The 19891-nt window shown below is 47.3% G+C and overlaps 1 protein-coding gene across 1 annotated transcript; it reads right to left on the bottom strand.

The window, feature by feature from the left end:
- Window positions 1–285: 285 nt before the first annotated feature.
- GOLGA5 (golgin A5) lies at window positions 286–16852 on the bottom strand. The gene is made up of 13 exons (XM_061551294.1): window positions 16716–16852; window positions 14285–14968; window positions 12647–12880; window positions 11211–11430; window positions 9361–9484; window positions 8097–8300; window positions 7135–7308; window positions 6349–6477; window positions 5371–5469; window positions 3427–3646; window positions 2748–2853; window positions 2132–2195; window positions 286–899 (listed from the first exon to the last, which is right to left on the bottom strand). The coding sequence occupies exons 2-13, from the start codon at window positions 14928–14930 to the stop codon at window positions 819–821; spliced, it is 2301 nt and encodes a 766-aa protein (XP_061407278.1). The 5' UTR covers window positions 14931–14968; window positions 16716–16852; the 3' UTR covers window positions 286–818.
- Window positions 16853–19891: the final 3039 nt, after the last annotated feature.

Consider the following 19891-nt stretch of genomic DNA (forward strand, 5'->3'; position numbering starts at 1 on the left):
CTTGTACCCGTCACATGCCTGTTGCTGCCACACACCCGTTCCTATACCACACGTTCCCATTACGAATGTGTCCATCACACATGTATCACATTCACACACTAATCCCTTTGTTCCCATCCTACACCAAAGGATACGTTTTTAAAAATTGGATTTTCTGTTCATCATATTACATGGGAATTGATCAAATACAGAGTTTTCCGTCTAACAAAAAACATCCTACAAAAAGCTAAAATTATTGAATGTTCATTCCCAAGACTGCAACGAGTGGATCAAGTACACAACCGATTGCCATTTTTTTGTTTATTTTTGTGAACAGTTTTGTAGTGTGTTTACTTTTTCTACAAATATTTCCAATGCCTATGAAATGACAAAACAAAAGCGGAATACGTAAAAACCTCATGAGACATTTCTTCTTCAGTTGATTGACACAGAAACAAAACGTATTTTTAAAGTTAAGTTCAAATAATCTACAACGTGTATTGTACAATTTAAAACAGCTCTTAAGTCTCAAAACGAAAGCAATAAAGTAACCGATGGCATGAAGAACTTGGGCAGTTTTCAAAAAGCCCAACTTTTTTTTACATGATGTAACATAGTACAACGATACAACCCAATATACACTCCCACCTTTAACACGCAAATTGGTTGTGACCTCATTCTCGTTTGGCGTTCACACAGCACGCAGCCGCTGTGCTTAAAGTGCAAAGAATCATTGATGTACACTATAATTAAACTTTATTAAATCCCCCAATATTCGTACATTATATTAAAACTGTGCCACCACCCGTTCTCCCCGTATCGAAGCGCTGTGTGGGTGATCAGGGCAAGTGATGCTTCGAGTCATGGATTTCAGGCGTGTACGTCAGCAGAACGATCATCACCCAGACGTGCAGCAGAGCCTGGAACACAAGAGGGAATTCCGTGCGTAAGTGGTGCAGTAAAAAAAATGCCCGGCTTTCGACCAAAGGCAGATAAATGCATCCCCTAAACAAATCAACTCTCATCCTGTAAATAATTTTCCTAGGCGGCAGCAGCAACAGCAGTGTAGTTCTGGAGTGTGCAGACGGTAAAACTGCACCAGGACCCATGGGTCAGAGGGGAGCAGGCACCAAGGTTACAAAGAGCGTGGGGGGGGGGGAGGACATTGGACAAGGGGCCCACAATTAATTGTTCGCACCAGGCACATGTCAACCATGCAATGCCAACCTCACTACAGCACCACTACCAGGCTGTTCCGGGGGTGTCTAACAGGAGTTTGAAGCTGTGTTTAATAAATAAAAAACCCACGTGGTGCCACAGCCCTCTAGCAATGCCACTGCTCCACAATTAAAACATGGGAGCTAGGTCGTAGCAAGTGGTGTCGCTAGAATGCCATGACGACGCGCTTGAGATTGCATCTCTCAATTATGAAGTTTTGGATCTGTGGCAGACAGCGTGAGATTCCAGCCCAGGTGCCTATCGACAGGAGATGTTTGTTTTTCCGGTGGCATCTTCCTTTAAAAGCTCTCGTGTGCTATGTGCATCCACCGTAAAGCATTTTTAAATTTTAAGGTTTGACCTGAGAGTTAAATATGAATGAATGAACATAATAGCAGAATGTGTACATCACTTTAATCGTTCCACTGCTGGGTGTGGGCCTCCCCACGCCATCTGGGACGTATCGGTTATTTGACCAGATTTCTCCACACTGGTCAGCGGGGATTGATGAAGGCATGGATATGAGGGACATTCGAGTATAACAATGAATTCTGGTCGACCACCACGTAGCCACCTGTGCCTTGCTTCTCAAGGGAATTTCCCTTTCTTTGTTGACTTCAAAATACAACAAAGGAAGCGAGTCAGTTGATTTTGGGGACGGCCCACTGACCTAAGTAGCCGCTTTTGAATGGTGACCCTGCCAAAACAGTTAATACGGTAGCAAGGATGTTACCGTATCAGCTGTTTTGGCTGAATACGATGTGAATTTAAAGTTGGGCTGGCCTAAAATTTCCAGTCCCAAGGCAAATGTTACGGCGACACAAGTTATATAATTAGTAACATTCAGTGATGTTAAGCAATGACAGCATTCTGAAGAGTCGCGGTGTGAGAACGCTGCCTTGTCATCAAAACTTTATCTGATTTGAGTACGTACCATGTAGACAATGACCAGAACTCTGGCGATTGGATATCTTCTCAAAAACACCCCGAGACGTATGCTGTGAACACCCAGAAATCACAACATTAATGATGATTAATGATTTAAACTTGTAACGTGCGAGGAACGACACACAAAGGGGAAGATAGCAGCCACACGCTGAGCCACTGCCAACAATTTGCCCAAGATCTGTGATCCTCTTGTTAATGCCTAAATGCTGGGTGTAATCTCCAGCAAAATGTTGTACAAAAATTTGAAATGGAATATTCCTCCAGTTTTGCCGCAAAATCTAATCAATTGGCATAGTTGCCCACGTGATAAGTGGATTTAATTGGCTCTGTTGGGTGGTGGAGGGTTATAAAAAAAAAGAATAAACCTGCACGAGGATCTAACCCAAAATAAACGAATCATGATTCATACCTCAGATTAGCACGGATGGTGATGTATGGTGCGGTGCCAACTAGGTTCTACATATGTACATGAAAGCCTACGTATACATCTTTAGACACTAAATAAATTCAAAGTGTGTTGAACCACACTCCATGCATGCATCTTGAGACGAGACATCGGGTTACTTCACCTCAGTGTAAGTATAAGTGAGTGTGCTCATTACCTAAACTTGTCTATCGTGTTGGCGGCCTTCCGTACTTTCCCGTACATCCCATCTTGCATGACATCAGTGTCGCTGAAGAGCACTGGAACAACCCTGGACCGGGCACCTGGAGCACAGCAAGAGAGGATGTGAAGTTCTCCCATCAGTAGGTTCTAGATGCCACATGATGTCGCGTTCAGTCGGGACATCACATCTCTCAAAAAACATGGGCCCTGATTCACATCTCAGCTGCAACACAGTCTTGACAAACTAGGGAAGAGAGAGGCCCAGAAGAGAGGTAGAGAAGGCGGCACACATTGAGACAGCAATACACAATGACAGGCATGGATAGACACAGAGAAAGAGAAGCAGAGACGGACAGAAAGGAAACATAATAAACGGAGAGAAAAGATACAGACATTGAGAGACGCACACACAGAGACTCGGCAAGAGACAAAGTGAGGCACATAGATTGACGTGGAAAAAGTAAAATACAGAGTAAGACATGGTGAGATGCACAGAGACCAGGAAAGACAAGGCATGGGAAGGATCACAAACGAGGGGAGAGACAGAAGAGACACACAGAATTTGTCGGGGAACCCTAAAACACCAGAAGGCCTTGCGCACAAGCACACGTTGGCCGCACATGGGTAAGCTCGGCGATCGCTCGATGCACTTCTGCTCAAACGGAGGGCGCCACCTTCTGCCACGTGGGGCATGTTGACGGTGGCCGCGCCGACGCTCGCCCCCTTGCGCAGCTGCTGCTGCTGCTCCAGTCGCTCCAGCTGGATGACGAGGGAGTTCTTCTCGGTGCCGAGCGCCTCCAGCAAGGTCTGCTTCTGGATGAGCGTCTCGGTGAGCTGGTGCAGCCGCCCCTCCAGCTCCGCCTGTCCACTGCTGCTCAGTGACTTGGCGGTCAGCTGCACAGAGTGTGTGAGCGTCAGGAGTCAGCCTGCAGGCTTTTTTTGATTTCACAAATCTGGCAAATCGCCTGAGTCTGGTTGTAATCAGTGAACTGTTTTATTCAAATTGTAAATGTTGTGGGTTTGCTCTCCAACACACCGGTGTTGCTGAAGCGGTAACTAATTGGCTAGTTTTTTTACGTGACAAACCTTACTAATTGGCTGTGTCGGGTGGTGGCGGCGGGTTAACGGCACATATATATTTACGCGATCGAACCCAAAAAAAAACCCTTTGTTATGGATATTTTCGTTTAAATTATTAATCAACATTATTTTAACCAAGATAATCCCTTGAGATGGGAAGACTGACACTGCCCTCCGTTGACAAAGTAGCTCCGCAGCAGCCTATGACACCTGTTTTACGAGTGGTAATCATCCATACAAGCACTGTCCAGGCTAAACTCCTGCTTAGCTTGAGCACTGCAGGCGATTTGGTCACAGGCAACACACGCCGGGATAGTGCTTGTATGGATGATTACCAGCCAGATTCGCATCTTGAAGAAAGAGCCGAAACACCTTGCCCTGGAGATCTTATCAAATGGTTTCTCGTGGTGACATTGGTACGTCTTTGCAAATAGAATAGGAGTCATTATGAGAATCTGAACCCATGCTTTGTTATCAGGTGAGATGAGTGTGGTGGATAGTGAGTCTCTGAGTCGGGTAGAAACAAGGCACCATCAGATGTGATTTGGAAACATCCATTTAGATTATTTAGATTTGGCTGCTTATCATTTACACATGATAAGCAACTTTGTTGAGCAATCACTTGTGGCCAGGTAGCTTCTGAAAAATAAGCTAATAGCTCAGTGGGCTTTACCCAATGAGATGGAAGATATAAATAGTTTAGTTTTATTTGTAAAAAAAATGTGTGATTTGGTTACCTTTCCTATGCTTTGTACTCCTATCATATTTTTTTACTGCTCTGTAATGTTCTGACCCGTCCCTTCCGGACAGCTGTGAAAAGAGCTTTAAAGCTCATCGGATTCCTCCAATATAAATACGGTTAACGTCGTCAATGCGTTACAGAAGGTAGGACTTACACCGAAAATGACGTCCACCAAACGAATTTTTCCCATAAGAAATAAAGGGAAAGGAAATAATCCGTTCCAGAGTATAAGAAATTATATTTTATATGGCATATTATACATTAATGGGGTTGTATAAAATAATTTAGACACTACTTATTACTAAAATGCATACATAAATTAAACTAAATGCATAAATACATTAAAATAAATTGAAATAAAAACTACATTTAACATCACTTTACCTTGCTAAAAATTCACGTTAAAATGACAAAAAACACGTGAAAATTCACAAAGAGTTATAGCAAGAGTTGTGCACTGAACGAGATCTACAGGCAGACTGAGGAGCGGCGCTTTGTTTCAGTCGTGAACGGGGTAGACGCGGGGTCTACGCGGTGACTCATCCCGACCCATACAAGTTCTAGCAAGCGCGTCGTATCCCAAGCAAGACGTCGTATCCCAAGACATTTTTTTCTCGTCAAAACACGATGTATACCAAATTCGACGTATTACAAAGGGGTCGTATCCCGAGGCATGACTGTATTTTGAGTCTGACTAATTCATTAATGGGCCAATGCTTCACTGCACTATATACCAGTTGTTCCGTGAGGATACCAACACAGACCTTCCCGCACTCCCTTTACTCCTCGCGCTCACCTGATTTCTCAGCCTTTTGATTTCTTCTTCTCGATCTCCTATCCGACTGTGAAGGCTGGTCTTGGTCCTGTGTAGTTCCTCTTCAATGTACTGGTATTCCTGAAAAAAAAAGACATCTTGAGATGTTTAAAGGTGAACTCAAGTCAAAGTGTGTTCATGCCCAAAACAGCAAAGGGACAGTGCTAATTTCTGGTTTGCGGCCCCCTTTCGTGCTGCACACAGCTAATTCCACATTCTCATGGCAGTGGCGAGTTTCTCTACACAGAGCCTCGTGTTGACTTCCCACGAAGCAACACCTATTTTCTTGGCTCCAGATACATTATTTTGCAGAGCTGACCGCCCCCCTAGAATTTAAACGTGCAACCTTTTCTTTGTAAATCATACGCCGATCTTAAAACTCCAGTGTGCACCTGCTAAACTCTGATATTCCACAGGCAAAGAGTGTGCAAAACCTTGCAGTCATCATTGTCCCACATGATCCGTCTCTTCCCACACCTCAACTCTGCAGGACCTCATATCTCCATCTACGCAGTATCTCCCTGCTTCCGCCATTTCCTTGCCCCATCTCCTGCTGCTGATGCCCTAACCCATGCCTCCATCCTATTCCCACTCGACTACTGCAACCCCTCTAAGGCTTCCACAAACCCCACCACTTATAAACTCCGGGAGATCCAAAATTCTACAACCGGACTTTCTCATCTGCACGTCTAAATGAGACCACATCAGTCACCCCAACCACAACAATCACCTCAATACTTCAGTTAGTCCACTGGCTCCCAATACAAAATGAGTAGAGTGATGAGAAGGGAGGCTGACGCAGGGGCGAGTCCGTGGAGGATTTTGAAAACTGCAGTGCGACCTTGACTCTGATCCGGGATTGGATTGGGAGCCAGACAATGGGGGCAGCAGAAGAGAATAAGCAACCTCAGCAACAGGCAGCAGTACGAGTGCACGGGCTTGCGGTGGCTCCACCCTCACCTGCTTCTGTCTGTCGAGCTCGCTCTCGGCCTCCTGCCGTGCGCGTTGCTGCAGGACCAGTTGCTCGTGCAGCTCCTGCTGCTGCTCGCGCTGAGTCTCCACCTCCGCGGCCTGCTGCACCTCGCTGTCCTGCGCCATTCCAACAAAAACAAAACGTCGTTCACTCACCGCAGAAGCTTCGTCGAGTCTTCTGGGGTCTTTGTGGGCAGCAGTGTCCTCAGGTTTTCATGCCAACTGAGCTCTGAATCGCTGAAATTGACCTTAATTAGACCTACTTCCATTATTTCCAGATATTATGCACTGGGAGAGGTTTCAAGTTATTTATGAAAACTGCAGGACTGCACCCCTGCTCAAGACTATTTTTGAAGGGTCTTACACTGGGATGTTTGACCAAGTCAATTAATGTTTTTTTCTTTTTGTGTGTGGAAGGAAACCAGAGAAAATGCTTGGTGGGAAGTCAACAGTGGACTTCCGATAGTCCATTGTTGGAACTGACCCCTCAAACGAAGACAAGCATGGTCAGTTTTATGATAATTTTTTTTGTATTTATCCAGGCAAGTGTTAAGAATCTTCTTTAGGAGGGTCCTACATGGGAGTTTTGGGAAGAAACTGGTGTACTCGGTTTTAAAGCCCTAAACAACATTGGGGGGAGGCCCAAAGACTGATTCAGACGTAACTCCCCACTGAAGTGAGCCGTCGCCAGGAATCGAACTCTGGTTTGGCGCTCACCACTGGGCCGCACACACATGCCCGCACAAGCTCACACACGCACGCGCGTGCCCGCACCTGCAGTTCCACCCTGAGCTGCTGCACAAGGCCCTGGAGACGCTGCGTCTCCTCCCGCTGGAGGTCTCGCTCGTGCCGCAGCTCCTCCAGCTCCACGCACGAGGCGGCCACGGCGCCCTCCACCCCCTCCATGCCGACGCCTTCCTTCAGGCTGCTGATCAGCTTCTCTTTGGACTGCAGCGATCACGGCATGCGCACACACACAAAGACAAAACAAAGATCCCCCATATAGGCTTTACCAGACTGTTGGGGCAAGTGCTGTTAGCGAGCACTTATGAAGGCCGGCATGGCACACAAGGGAGTGGGTGGCCAGCACGATGCCCGGCCACCTTTGTCTCCCCAGTGGTAATGTTTTTGCACACTGCACCAGGTACTTATTTGAGGCTGAGTCAATCTAGGGGAGGCCGAAGACTAGTTCAGATATTCGTCACTGTTGGCCGTGCGCGGGAATCAAACTTGGTTTGCTGTGTTCGTAGTGCATCGCGCTAACCGCTACACTGCTGCTCTCCGCACACACACACAGAAACAAGCGTTTACGCTGCCCGATTGTATTCCGGTTGTGTTATTGGCACTTTAGTCAATGACCAAATCGTGTGACAGATCTCGGAACATAAGCAGACTTGATATTGCTTGGATCAATGACTATCGTGCATAAAAGGTGTTTCAGGACACTGTAGGTCTACGTGGTGGACACTGCAGCAAAATCCATTATTGTCCTTCTATGCCCCGACTTCTGTGCTCTCTGCGCAAACGTGGGCGCATACTTCACCACGCGGGTCAGTGCGGGTCTGTAAATACAGCACAACAATTGAATGTGCTGCACTGCACTCTGCTGCCGACAATGTAGCCACACCACAGGCCATAACACCTCTTTTGTTGTGTATGGTCATTGCCCATCTAAGCACTAGTGAGGCTTAACCCTCCCCCACACCCCCCCCCAGCCCCCCACCGCAGCAACCTGCCTGCAGGATGCGTGTGGCTTTCTGCTTGTAGTCGGCGAGCTCCTGTTTCACCGACTCGGCAGTGGCGCGGGCGGACTTGAGCTGCTGCTGCATCTCGTCGCTGCGTCGCTTCTCCTCGCCGCTCCGCCGCTCCGCCGTCGTCAGGGCCTCCGCCAGGCTCTGCCGCTCCGCCTCCAGCTTACCCACGCGAGCCGTCAGCTCGCTCTGCGTGGGGGGGGGGGGGGAAAGAGTGGACGAAGTTTAAACATAATGATACGATTTCATGCTGTTAATAACACCAATGATTTATCCAGGAAGGCCTAAATAACAACTATTTTATTGCATATTGGTAAGACCTCGCCTAAAAGAGTTGACACGCAAAGCGTTTTCGTTAAAACGCGGTTCTTCCATTTGGGAACACTTTTCGCAGAACAGGGACTATGCCCGTTATTACGCGGTTTCTGAGCGGTCGATGACGAACTACTTTCTTGAGTGGCGCGGCTGATCGGTATGGGAATTCTGGATATACGCATGGAATGATACAGTATTCGACAGCATACCATACTCTCAGTTCTTTGTCCCGCCATGGGATGACTGCAGGCTGATATTATACTGAAAATGTGAGTCAAATTTGCATTGTTTTATTCATTTATGCTCTGTAAAATATATGCAGTAATTAGTCGCTTAACATCTTTTCGAGTATAGTCCAAAATGCAACCACATCTCAGGTAGAAGGGGGATGGAAGAGTCTGGAGCAGGGACACCACCGAACAGCATGCGACAAAGCAACCAGAGCCAAGCATCAGCAACAACAACAACGAGCCCCAGGGACCGCCGCGACGGCCATGTCAGCACAAGAGCCCCAGGGCATCCACAGGGGGTGCAAACCAAGGCAATACCAAGTCTCAAGAATATTTTAGAAGGGTCTTGTTAGGATGAATAGCCAATTCTCTTACTTAAGCAGTATTTTGCAAGTGTGAAGAAACCAGGGTATCCTGAGAAGAGCCACACACACACACATACGAGGAAATAAGAGGCCAGCACAAATGGGTTCCTGCACCAACTTTCCATAATGCCGTCTCCTAGCCACCACCTTGCAGCCCAGAGGGTTTGGCAGTTTCACAAACCTACGTCAGACATCTACCCCTGATCTCCAAAGGGCTGAGTTACATGCGTACGCCAACATGCCGCACCGTCAAGCATTGTCTAAGCTCGCTGGATTGGCAACATTACACCACGTTGCGTGAGTGTGAGCGGGTGCTGTGCTTGTGAGCTGGGCAAGGACCTGCATCTTCCGGTAGCTCTCCTGCTCACGGCGGACGCTAGCCTCGGCATCGTGCAGCCGTTCTTCAACTGTGTGCAGCGCCTGTGTCTGCAGGCTGCTGCAATCTCTCTGATCGTGCAGTATCCTGTACGCGCAAAAACACACGACTCTCACGTCAGAACAGACCAGCCGCGTCACAACACGCAACCCGTGTCAGAACACTCCCTGCCGTAAAGTGGCTGGGTGGCTCTGGGGATTAAATACCGCATCACCGCACTTGGCCGAAACAACTAAAAGCTGTGTTCAAATCTGGGCAACTACACATGATTAGCGGTGACCAGGTGACTCCAGGGTTAGAGCGCATCTGGACAGCCACATGTCATTGAAATGGGTTCTCAAATGCAGTAAGTTGATGGATTCAGCTCTGTCACCAAAAACTGCACAAATGAACTTGGTACATTACCTAATTTGGCTAAATTTTAGCTATGAGAATTCAACATTTTTGATTGGCAGTGACAAACACTCTGTGCAGGGCAGGAAAAGTTATGCGCCTGGTGTGGCTAAAGGTGCCTATCGAAGTGAGCTTAAAGTAGTTAAGTTATGTCATCCTCCAGGAGCCATTCTTTATTAAATAAAGTAATTTAATTAACCCAGACAACAAGAACGAATGTTAACTCTGATTTCAGTCATGTCCTGCACTTATTTAGTTTGGCAAATCCTCCACTTTAAGGAGTTTTTGGCATGGGGTGGTGTAATACGAGTTTCTGCGAGGAATATGATGGACTCCCCAGGGTGATGGCTTGGGAAGACCTACACACAGCATTGTATTGATCATGGCTAACGGCAATAAAGAATAGCTACTGGATTACATTACAGCAATAATGAAATAATGATTCCAATTGTAATTCAATGTCAAAGTAATACTGCACTGTAACTACAGTGAACAACTGAATCTAACTCTAATACAATTAGATTTACTGATGACAGGAATACAGCACTACTACCAATGTCTTTGGGACCCTTTTTACCAATGTAGTGCCATGGATGGGCTGCACTTGCAGGCAACAGGCATCCCAGAAGCGGTTGGGGGTTGCGAGGGGTCCTACGATCCCTCGCAAACACTCCCAACAGCCGGGGGGGCTGCAGATGCACTGGGCTGCAACGGCAGACATGCGGACCTCGGTGAGGGACTCTGGGTCACCTGCGCCCCTCACGGAGGTCCGCAGTTCGGCTGAGAAACGTATATAAGGCGGACCCTCTGGAGAGGTCCAGGCAGTTGAAGACGACCAGTTGAAGCAAGAAGACCTGCTAGAATAGGACCCGCCGTCCTTTTAAGGGCCGAAGCTCTGTGAGGCCAGTGGTGGACCCTGGGTCTCCCATAGGATATTATAGCCGGAGGACCTGGAGCGCAGCCAGGGTAGGCACGCTACGTAGGAGGTGTATAATATACCGAGTGGAAGTGCTCGAGATAAACTGTACGAGGAGTTGATGTTTAGTAGTTAGGGCGCGTGTGTATAATAAAGACGTGCCCCCTACAAAGTGTTTCCGGAGAGAACACTACACCAGTATCAAGATAATAAAAAAAGTATTAACCCTTTCCGGCAAGAATAGAGCTGTTAAGATCTTCAGACACCAAATGGACACCTATCACAATGCATCAAGATGCCTTGTGATATGTATCTATTTGCCTTATAATAGGCATCTGTATTCTTGCCAGAAGAGATAAAGCCTATTCATGTTTTCATCACTACGACCAATTGTAGCCGTAGCAATTTTACTATTGTATCACAATCCTCACCGTCATTAGCAGGAGCAATTCTAAAGACAATGTTCAGAGACGATGGCAGTGGTGGTGGCGAGGCCCTCAGTACCTGTTGCGGTCCTCCTGCAGGGTGTCGAGTGCCTCCGTGCGTGCCCGCAGGAGCTGATCGGCCTCGCCGAGCCGCACCTTGAGCACAGCGAGCTGCGAATCCTTGGCGGCGAGGGAGGCCGTGAGGTCGTCCAAGCGCGCCTGCAGCAGCCGCGCGACTCGGTCTCCGCGCGACGCGTCCGCGTCCCACTTCTCCATGCGCGCGCGAGCCAGGCCCAGGTCTGTGCGGAGAGCAGGGCCCGCCGGCAGGGATAGGCAAAGAGAGTGGGAGGTACACATGTGAGGTATCATGCAGTATAATGAATTCCTGGATTTTATTCTGACTTCCTGGATTTCAATCCTTACTCCCTGGATTGTATCTGGAAGATGCTTAGCGCATGGCACACTTTCAAGAAAAACGTAATTCTTCACAATCAAATTTAGCAATTAGATTTGTTCCTCAACTTACCGGTGAGCTCAAACAATAATTTGCGTGTGAGACACTTGAACACCTGAAAATGTGGTTTGTTTGGCTGTGTCGAATGGTGGAGGATTGCACGTCCAAAATGTAGCCAGATGATTACGTGGCCTAACCCAAAAATCGATTGTAAATAATAAACTGGCTGAAAAAACCTATGTATCACATGAATGTAAGAATTATATCTCAATTGTCTGTAGGAAGAGCAGTTGATACACATTAATATGAATGGGCACACCAGTCTATCGGCAGGTAATGTGTGGCAGTGTGGGTACCCCCACTTCTTCCAATATGTCTAGCCAGAGTGAAAGATAGGCCAAATACTATCTAGAGGGGCTCTCTAGGGCTCTCTAGAGCTCCCTCTATTAAATAAACCTGTCAGCAGTGATGCGAGTAATTGCAGAGCTGCACATTGACCTTTACATATCCGTGGGCAGATGATCCAGCTTGCGGATAAACTGCGTTAATTCGTGCTTTGTAACTTGCGCACCGGTTTAATCATCAGCTTTAATGACTTTTTATTTTGGCTACTTGGTAAAAAAAAAAATTAAAAGGTGTTTGGGAGTTTAAATCTGGCAGGGTGAACTCACCCCATCAACCCTCTGCGTTACATAGAATATGTACCACATTTTGGCAATGGCGCTCATCATATTCACACACGGACTGACTCCTGCCTTGGGAAAGTGGAATATCCACCAGTAGCTTAGGGCTGCCAAAAAAGATGAGCAATGCCCCATACTCATTGAGCCGGTAGACAATTTGGCTCGACTAACTTTTTAAGTAAGTTCTGTGTGCTCATATATATATTTTGTTTACTTCCACAATTGTTACTTTTTTGTCTGCAGTTAATGTAAAAACAAAAACACGTATGGTGTGCACCCCGCTGGTCCGCCATGTTCACGTGATAATACATACGGTTCATGTACGGCGAGTTTATTTCGTGAAAAGTATCCGCCAAGACCTTATACAACAACACCCACCTTCTTGAATCTGCTTATTCCTCTGCATTAGTGAGACCATCTCCTGGTTAAGGGACGACACCTCGTTCCTCAGCAGCTGGTTCTCCAGACGCAGGTTGGACAGCTCCTGGGACTGGCTGTCCTTGGAAGAGCGAGCTGGCGACACCGCGGCTGCGTCCGGCACGTCCTCACCGGACGCAAGAGACGAGGCGGGCGTGGATGAATCCCGCGGTAAGTCTAAACTCTCGGACGTATCTGACGACGGCACGATGACAGAACCTTGGTAAGCCAACAGAGCTAGGACAGCTCTTCAATCCAGTAATCTACATATACATTTTGGCTGTTCATCCATATATGGGGGCACTTTTGCACACAGAAAATTGAGCTTTATGCCACCACAGGCAAACTGAACACACTGGGCAAGCAGATTCTCCCACATCCTGCCATACATTCTAGACCTGGTCCCCAGCGATTTCCATCTGTTTGGTCTTCTTAAGAAGGTGCACTTAGGTGGGCAACACTTCCAATCTGGTGACCAAGTGAAGACGTGCATCCTGAAATGGGAACTTGTGTGTGCATGGGAGAAGTGGTGTGCCGTGGATGGAAACCGCGTTGAGGAATCCGTGAACTGCCATGATCCGGGAATTAAATCTCTCTTCTGTGAGCAAAAGTCCGGGAAATACTTGACCCACCCTTGTATACACATATATGCGACAATTCATTTGTCAGTGTGTCAGTCAGAGCACTTAGTTTTGTCATAAGAGTCATTCTGACCAGACAGAAACAGGAATCTGTGTTATTTACGATGAACTATGTATGACATGATAACTTCACCCAAAATGCACATGATCTCATCGCAGAAGTTTAGCAGGGTTGAGCCTGAATAGTACAAGGATGGGCAACCACCATGGACAAAAAAATCAGTTGTAGTAGGCTGCTACGGACCAGCAGAGAGCAGTGCAGATGCCCAAACGTCGTCAATACTCCCCGTCTTCACCAACCTGCAGTACAGTTAAATAACCCTCATGACCCATCTAGATGTGGTTAGGGCCTCATCCAGCAGTGGACTGATGAAAGGGTATAGACGCTGAAGCATTATACAGTACAATGGAATGTGCTGCACTGCTCTCTGCTGATGTTGTCCCACAGTATTAGGGGGCGCTATCCTGTATCAACAGAAGGGGTATAATCCTCCATAAGTTGATCATAAACCTTAAATACTAGAATAAATAGTAATCCTTTTCATGCATAGATCCTACAATGTGATTATAAAAGTTCATAATATTTTTTAACCGGCAAAGATGATGCACAATTAGTGCAGAGGCTCCGTACGTGGGAGGTTTTGACATTTGATCTATACACTGACAACCCACTTGCGACAGCTTGTGCACTGGTAGCCAGTGTGATTTGAGTGATTTATCTAACACCCCCCATTTGCAGTAGCCTATAATACCTGTTTTAATGCACAGCGGTCACCAAGCCAAGCACTATCCAGTCTCAGAACTTCTTAACTTCTGAGATCTGACGAGACCAAGTGCATTCAATATCATCATTGCAATTACTTATATAGTACTAAATTCCTACTGTAATTGACCCCAGGTCTGGTCTGCGGTGTGCATGCGCATCATAACTAACGCAGGACCGCCTCTCCACTGTTACCCTGCTCATTGCTGGCATCGTCCCTTCGCGACCCCCCGTCCTCCACGCTCCTCCTGCCACCACCGCCGCCGCCACCACCGCCGCCGCCGCTCGCTGACAGGGAGCTGGAGCTGGAAGCACGCGAGTGGCCACCAAACGCCAACGGTGTTTTTGGACGTTCGCCACCACCGGCAGCTCCGTTGGCCGCCTTCTCCGCGGGACTGTTGAGGAAATCGAAGAGTGCCTGCTCGTCATCCGGCTCCACCTTCTTGGGCCGCACGAACTGCGCCGAGGGCCGGCTGCCATTGCCGACGCCTGCCGCTGGCGGCGGCGGCACGGCCACGGCCGCGGCCATCTGGGATAGCGGCGTCAGGTTGGCCGTACCAGCCAAAATTGTGGCCGCATTTGTCTTGCTCGATTTGATGCTGCTGGCTGCGGAGGAGATGTAACTGGACGACGGGTAGCTCGGATGGCGCTCAAGTGATTGGAACGTTGCTCCCCCCATGGCAAGGCCTTGGTCATAAGTCTTGTTGGCGGCACTTCCCTGCAGGGAGTCATACTCAAGGTCCACGCCGCTTTGGGACTTGCTCAGAGCAACCGCCGCCCCATGGTCCACGAGGTTGAGTAACTCCTCGGCTTTGCCGGCCAAGCCCGTGATCCAGGACATCTTGTGGCGCTGCCCCGGGTCACACTTGAGAGCAAGTCCTGTTCGGGAAGAGAGCAGTGAAGTCTTGCTCGTTAGTATGTCTGAATATTCAAAATTGCATTTGTGAGAAATTAGTAATTAACAAGAATTGGCAACTTATTTTGCATAATCAACAAAATGGTAGTTATTGGATGTACTGTGCATGTCTAGTCTGCTGTTGCAGGATTAAAGGTAAAAATTTCATATTCCTATGCCTCAGTTTAGTATATATCCTAAAATAATGTTTCCTTCCCATATTGAAATGTAAATACCATATTCTGATGTCAAAACCTATTTAATCTTTAATTACTGAACATAGGCAGGTGGTGATGGTAATAATGGTGGTGCTGATTTTGCTGACAGTGGTAATTATGATGGTAATGATGATGTTAATGAAAAAAGTGATGATGGTGAAGGCAATGATGGTGGTCTTAATGCAGATGGTATTCAATATTTTGATAACCGTGATGATGGTAAAGAAGGCAACCAAAATAACAGTTTAAATGGCTATTATAGTGATTAAAACTGTAAAGAAAGTAATGTATTCTGGTAACAATGACTGGATCAATAATGGTGGTAATGTTGACAGGTCTGCATTGCCTGTAACTTGGAGTTGACCTTGCCACAGTCAAGTACATCACCACCACCACTGACATCTCTTCCACCCTCCTTATCACCACGCCATTAACCCACTCATCACATTTACAATCGTCACCTCCAAAATCACCATTATCATAATTACCATCACCACTTATTAACACAATGATCGATATGACCAATCCAACCATTCTCGCTACCACCAACACCCATCACCATAACCACCACCATCACCAATAGCAGCACCATTATCATCAGCATCTCCACCATCATTGCCACCAAATCACCTGGAATGAGCACGGGTCTCATCAGATCGCGGAAGCTAAACATTGCAGAGTAAATGCACAAGACAATTTGCTCTCCAACACACCGGTGTGCTGTACTAGTAACGAAGTGTCGGGTGGTGGCGGGTTTAACGACACATATTTACGACATCTAACCCCCAAAACATCCTCTTATGGATATTGGTCGCGAAAGCCTGCCACGTGTTCAACTGATGACAACCTTCATAATAGTCTTGGTTCTTTCTGTAAAGTCACGTAGAAGGGGAATAATAAAATAAAAATATATAAAACAAAAATTCTCACGATGTTTAGACTGCAACACAAGCAACCGTCATCAGGTGTGGATTTCATGCACCGGTGTATTAAAGAGTCTTGTAAATGTACTCTCCCACACACCGGTGTGGCTGTACTGGTAACTAATTGGCACGTTCTGTTTACGTGACAAAGCCGTACTAATTGGCTGTGTCGGGTGGTGGCGGGTTTAACGACACGTGTATATTCACGCGATCTAACCCCAACCAATTGGAGGTTGTCCTCACAGAGAGTGCGGGGCAACGTGGCCGTGCAAAATCCACATCTGTACTCGACTGTACTTCTATGCTCCCGCCTTCCTGATACCCGCGCTGGCCAGCGTGGCAAGACACAAAGCATCGTCAAATCAACGCGCAAAGACCCAACACAACCCAGCGTCAGCCGACTGAAACAAGGCACACGGCAGCTCCGAGCCGGCGATGGAAATTCCACATTCGCGTGGCAGGGTCGAGGACGCCCGCGCGCGGGCCTGGACGAAACAACAACAACAACAACCCCTCAGGTTGGCCGCGGCTCCCCAATACAGACACAGACCCGTGCGTTTAATCGCGTAGGCTACTTGGCGGCAACTCACTCCGACGTTGATAACGTTGGTGTCGTTAAGTGTAACGCCGCTGCAGGAGCGCCACGACGACGATGATGATTGTTGTTGACCGCCTCAGCGAAGGCCGCAGAGATCCTGAGACGTGGACGAGGTCAGGCCCCGCCCCCTGTCACCGTCGCGTGACGCGCAGGGCGAGCGCGTGGACCAATGGCAACGCGAGGCTCACACCCCCCACCCTCGCGCCCCCCTCGCGCCCCCCTCCACCCTCGCCCCGCCCCCAGCCCCCACCTGCACACCCCTATGACGTCACATCCGCTGTGGGGAAACTTCACAGGTCAAAGGTCGGAGTATCATAACCCCCCCCACTTACCTCCCCAAAAAAAGGCAAAGATCCCCCGTGTAGCCTTGAGCTGCTGGGGCAAGTGCTGTTCGCGAGCACTCACACCTGTCAACCCCTCATCAGTGCTGCCTAACCTTGTTACAGAGCAATTCAGACCCTATTACATCTCCACGTCCATTCTACAAAGTCTCATCATCACAAGGGAGAAACACAAACAAATAGACAAATAAGTAATATTTAAAAATACTTTTTTTAAAACACGCTTTATATTAAATGTACCGTACTGGTAATGGCAAAAGTCCACACGACTCCACGAAGTGTCCCCGAAAGTTCCACAACGTAAGGGAACCGTAGTGATTTACAGCCAACGTTAATTGAGCGTGGACAATGAGACCCAAGCCGAAACATAACATTTAAAAAGATTGTTTAAAAATATTTATTTTTATGTTTAATGATAGAATATAGTATTGTCATCAGTATGACATAAGTATACCAAGTTTGCAGTCGATACCACATTGGGAAGTGGGTTAAAATTGAGTTACAAGATTTGAGGATATGACAACATCAACAGACAGAGTGAGTTCATAGAAAGCGTGATAAAAGATTATTCGTTGACCGTATTGAAACGGCTGTACGCCGTATGGACAAACTCAATTCCACTGGTAAAGTCACGTAGAAGGGAAATACGTGGCTTTACCGAAAGAACCAAGAATATGAATCCCTGCAGTCACGAAAGCTTTAAATCGAAACTCAATTCCACTGCACAAGAATACGGGTAAACCATACGGGTTGACAGGCGTGAGCACCTATGAAGGCCGGCACGGCACACGAGGGGGTGGGTCGCCAACACCACGCCCGGCCGCCTTTGTCTCCCCACTGGCAATGTTTAATCACCTCCAATGGCGATGTTGAGGCTGAGTCGACCTAGGGGAGGCCCAAGACCGGTTCAGATAAATGTCACTGGTGTTGGTCGTGAGCGGGAATCGAAGTCGGGTCGCCAGGTTCGTAGCGCAGTGTGCTGACCGCTACACCACCGCTCCCCACAAAGGTCGCAGTATCACACACAGGTCGTGGCTTATCACGTGGAAATGTATCACAGCCGAATACTCTGAACGCATGTTTTTGAATGTGGAGTGAAAAACCGGAGGATCCGGAGAAAAATCCACACAACCACGGAGAGACACGCGAACTCCAAATATACAACAGCAGGCGTCAGGGTCGGGATCGAACCCACGACCTCCTGTATACTAGGCGAGGTAGTTAACATCTCCTAGCCACCGTGATGATGATGATGAGAGAGACACTCAAATTCCAAATATACAGCAGCAGGCGTCAGGGTCGGGATCGAACCCACGACCTCCTGTATACCAGGTGAGGTAGTTAACATCTCCTAGCCACCGTGATGATGATGATGATGAGAGAAAGAGAGACACGCAAACTCCAAATATGCAGCAGCAGCAGCAGGCGTCAGGGTCGGCATCGAACCCACGACCTCCTGTATACCAGGCGAGGTAGTTAATATCTGGTCACTGAGAGGCCCCAATAGTGGAGATTTGAACCGAGGTTTGGAATTGTAGTCCGTAAGTTAGACAACTCTGGGTAAATTTCACCACTGTTTAGTGAGTGTAGGAATTGGCCACAGAGCATGGGATGAATGTAGACATGTTGGGTGGTTTTGTGACAAGTTCAGCAAACTTGATAGCTTTTGGAAGTTATGTCACAATCTGAATGTTTAATAAAAATGTACTGGAGATATTTTAACTCGGTGAAATAATTTTAGGTGTCTCTCTCTGCTTGTGTGACTGTCTGTGTGTCTGTGTTTTGTCTCTCATCGCCTAAAATATTTGTATTCATATTAAGGCCACAGTGTTATTGACGAATGTGTTGAGTTTATTGTCTATTACTGCACTAACACTTTGAGAGTACACCATTGCTGATGTCTTCGAATTTTAATCAGGAGGCATGCTGTGCAACCAGCCAATAGCCTGCCTGTATTATGACAGATTTTTATGCCTGGGCTGGGAAATGATAGGTGTATTATCCCTTCAGGTTCAAGGATGTTGCCAAATAATGGTGGTGTTGCTATCAAACATTTGCCATGTCACCCAAACTTTACTTCACAGATTTAAACCCATTGGTCATTGGATGTATTTCAAAATTGACAATTGTAGCTAATGACCTGCATTAAATTGTACTTACATTCACATTGCCTCTGTTTTTTTATTTTTTATTGTATTTTTAAGTCACAGTACAAGACAATGTGTATGATAGCATTTTACTGGTAGGAACCTCCTGGTTCCACCAGCCCACAGGGAATTATTGTGTCCGTCCGTCCGTCGTGCAGGGAGGGGCTGGGTGGGGGGTGGGAGGGGTGGGGCTGGGTGGGGAGGGACTGGTCACCCCGTGGTGCCCTTATAAAACTCAACGTTTAACCTACTCACGCCGGCTTGTGCCCGCCCTCACAGTCGGGCATATTTGCGGAATACACCACGCCGCCGTTGACCCTGGCCATTGACCGAGCAACCCAACGTTCCTACCAGCTCCCTCCGCAGGAATGTGTTGGACCTTACCTTGTCTCGTTCACATGCAATTACTATATATTTACAGTATATACTGCCAGCATATCTAGATGAATACACTTAAGAGCATTATTATATCTGAACTAATTACTATTATTTAACGTAACATTTCAAAGTCTTTAAACGTTGTAACATGTCTAGCATATCTCTAGTATCTCCGTTACAAACTACGTGTACTGCCAAGTAAGCTCGTTATATACGGAGAGTCAGAGGTATGTAAAGCTGAAATTAATTATATGGTGCATCTTTGTTGCATGTCGTACTGTTACTGTCTCCGTAAATTGAGC

This window comes from Lethenteron reissneri, chromosome 14 (genome assembly GCF_015708825.2).
Source record: "Lethenteron reissneri isolate LAM-NWPU_2019-01 chromosome 14, ASM1570882v1, whole genome shotgun sequence".
Classification (NCBI taxonomy): domain Eukaryota; kingdom Metazoa; phylum Chordata; class Hyperoartia; order Petromyzontiformes; family Petromyzontidae; genus Lethenteron; species Lethenteron reissneri.

Excerpts from the sequence above, each read along its gene's own strand:
- GOLGA5 (XM_061551294.1), bottom strand. The coding sequence starts at position 14,930 with ATGTCCTGGATCACGGGCTTGGCCGGCAAAGCCGAGGAGTTACTCAAC. Across the intron at positions 6,478-7,134 it reads AGCTCAGGGTGGAACTGCAG|GACAGCGAGGTGCAGCAGGC; the intron begins GTGCGGGCACGC and ends GGAATGGCGCAG. Across the intron at positions 900-2,131 it reads TTCTGGTCATTGTCTACATG|GCTCTGCTGCACGTCTGGGT; the intron begins GTACGTACTCAA and ends CTTGTGTTCCAG.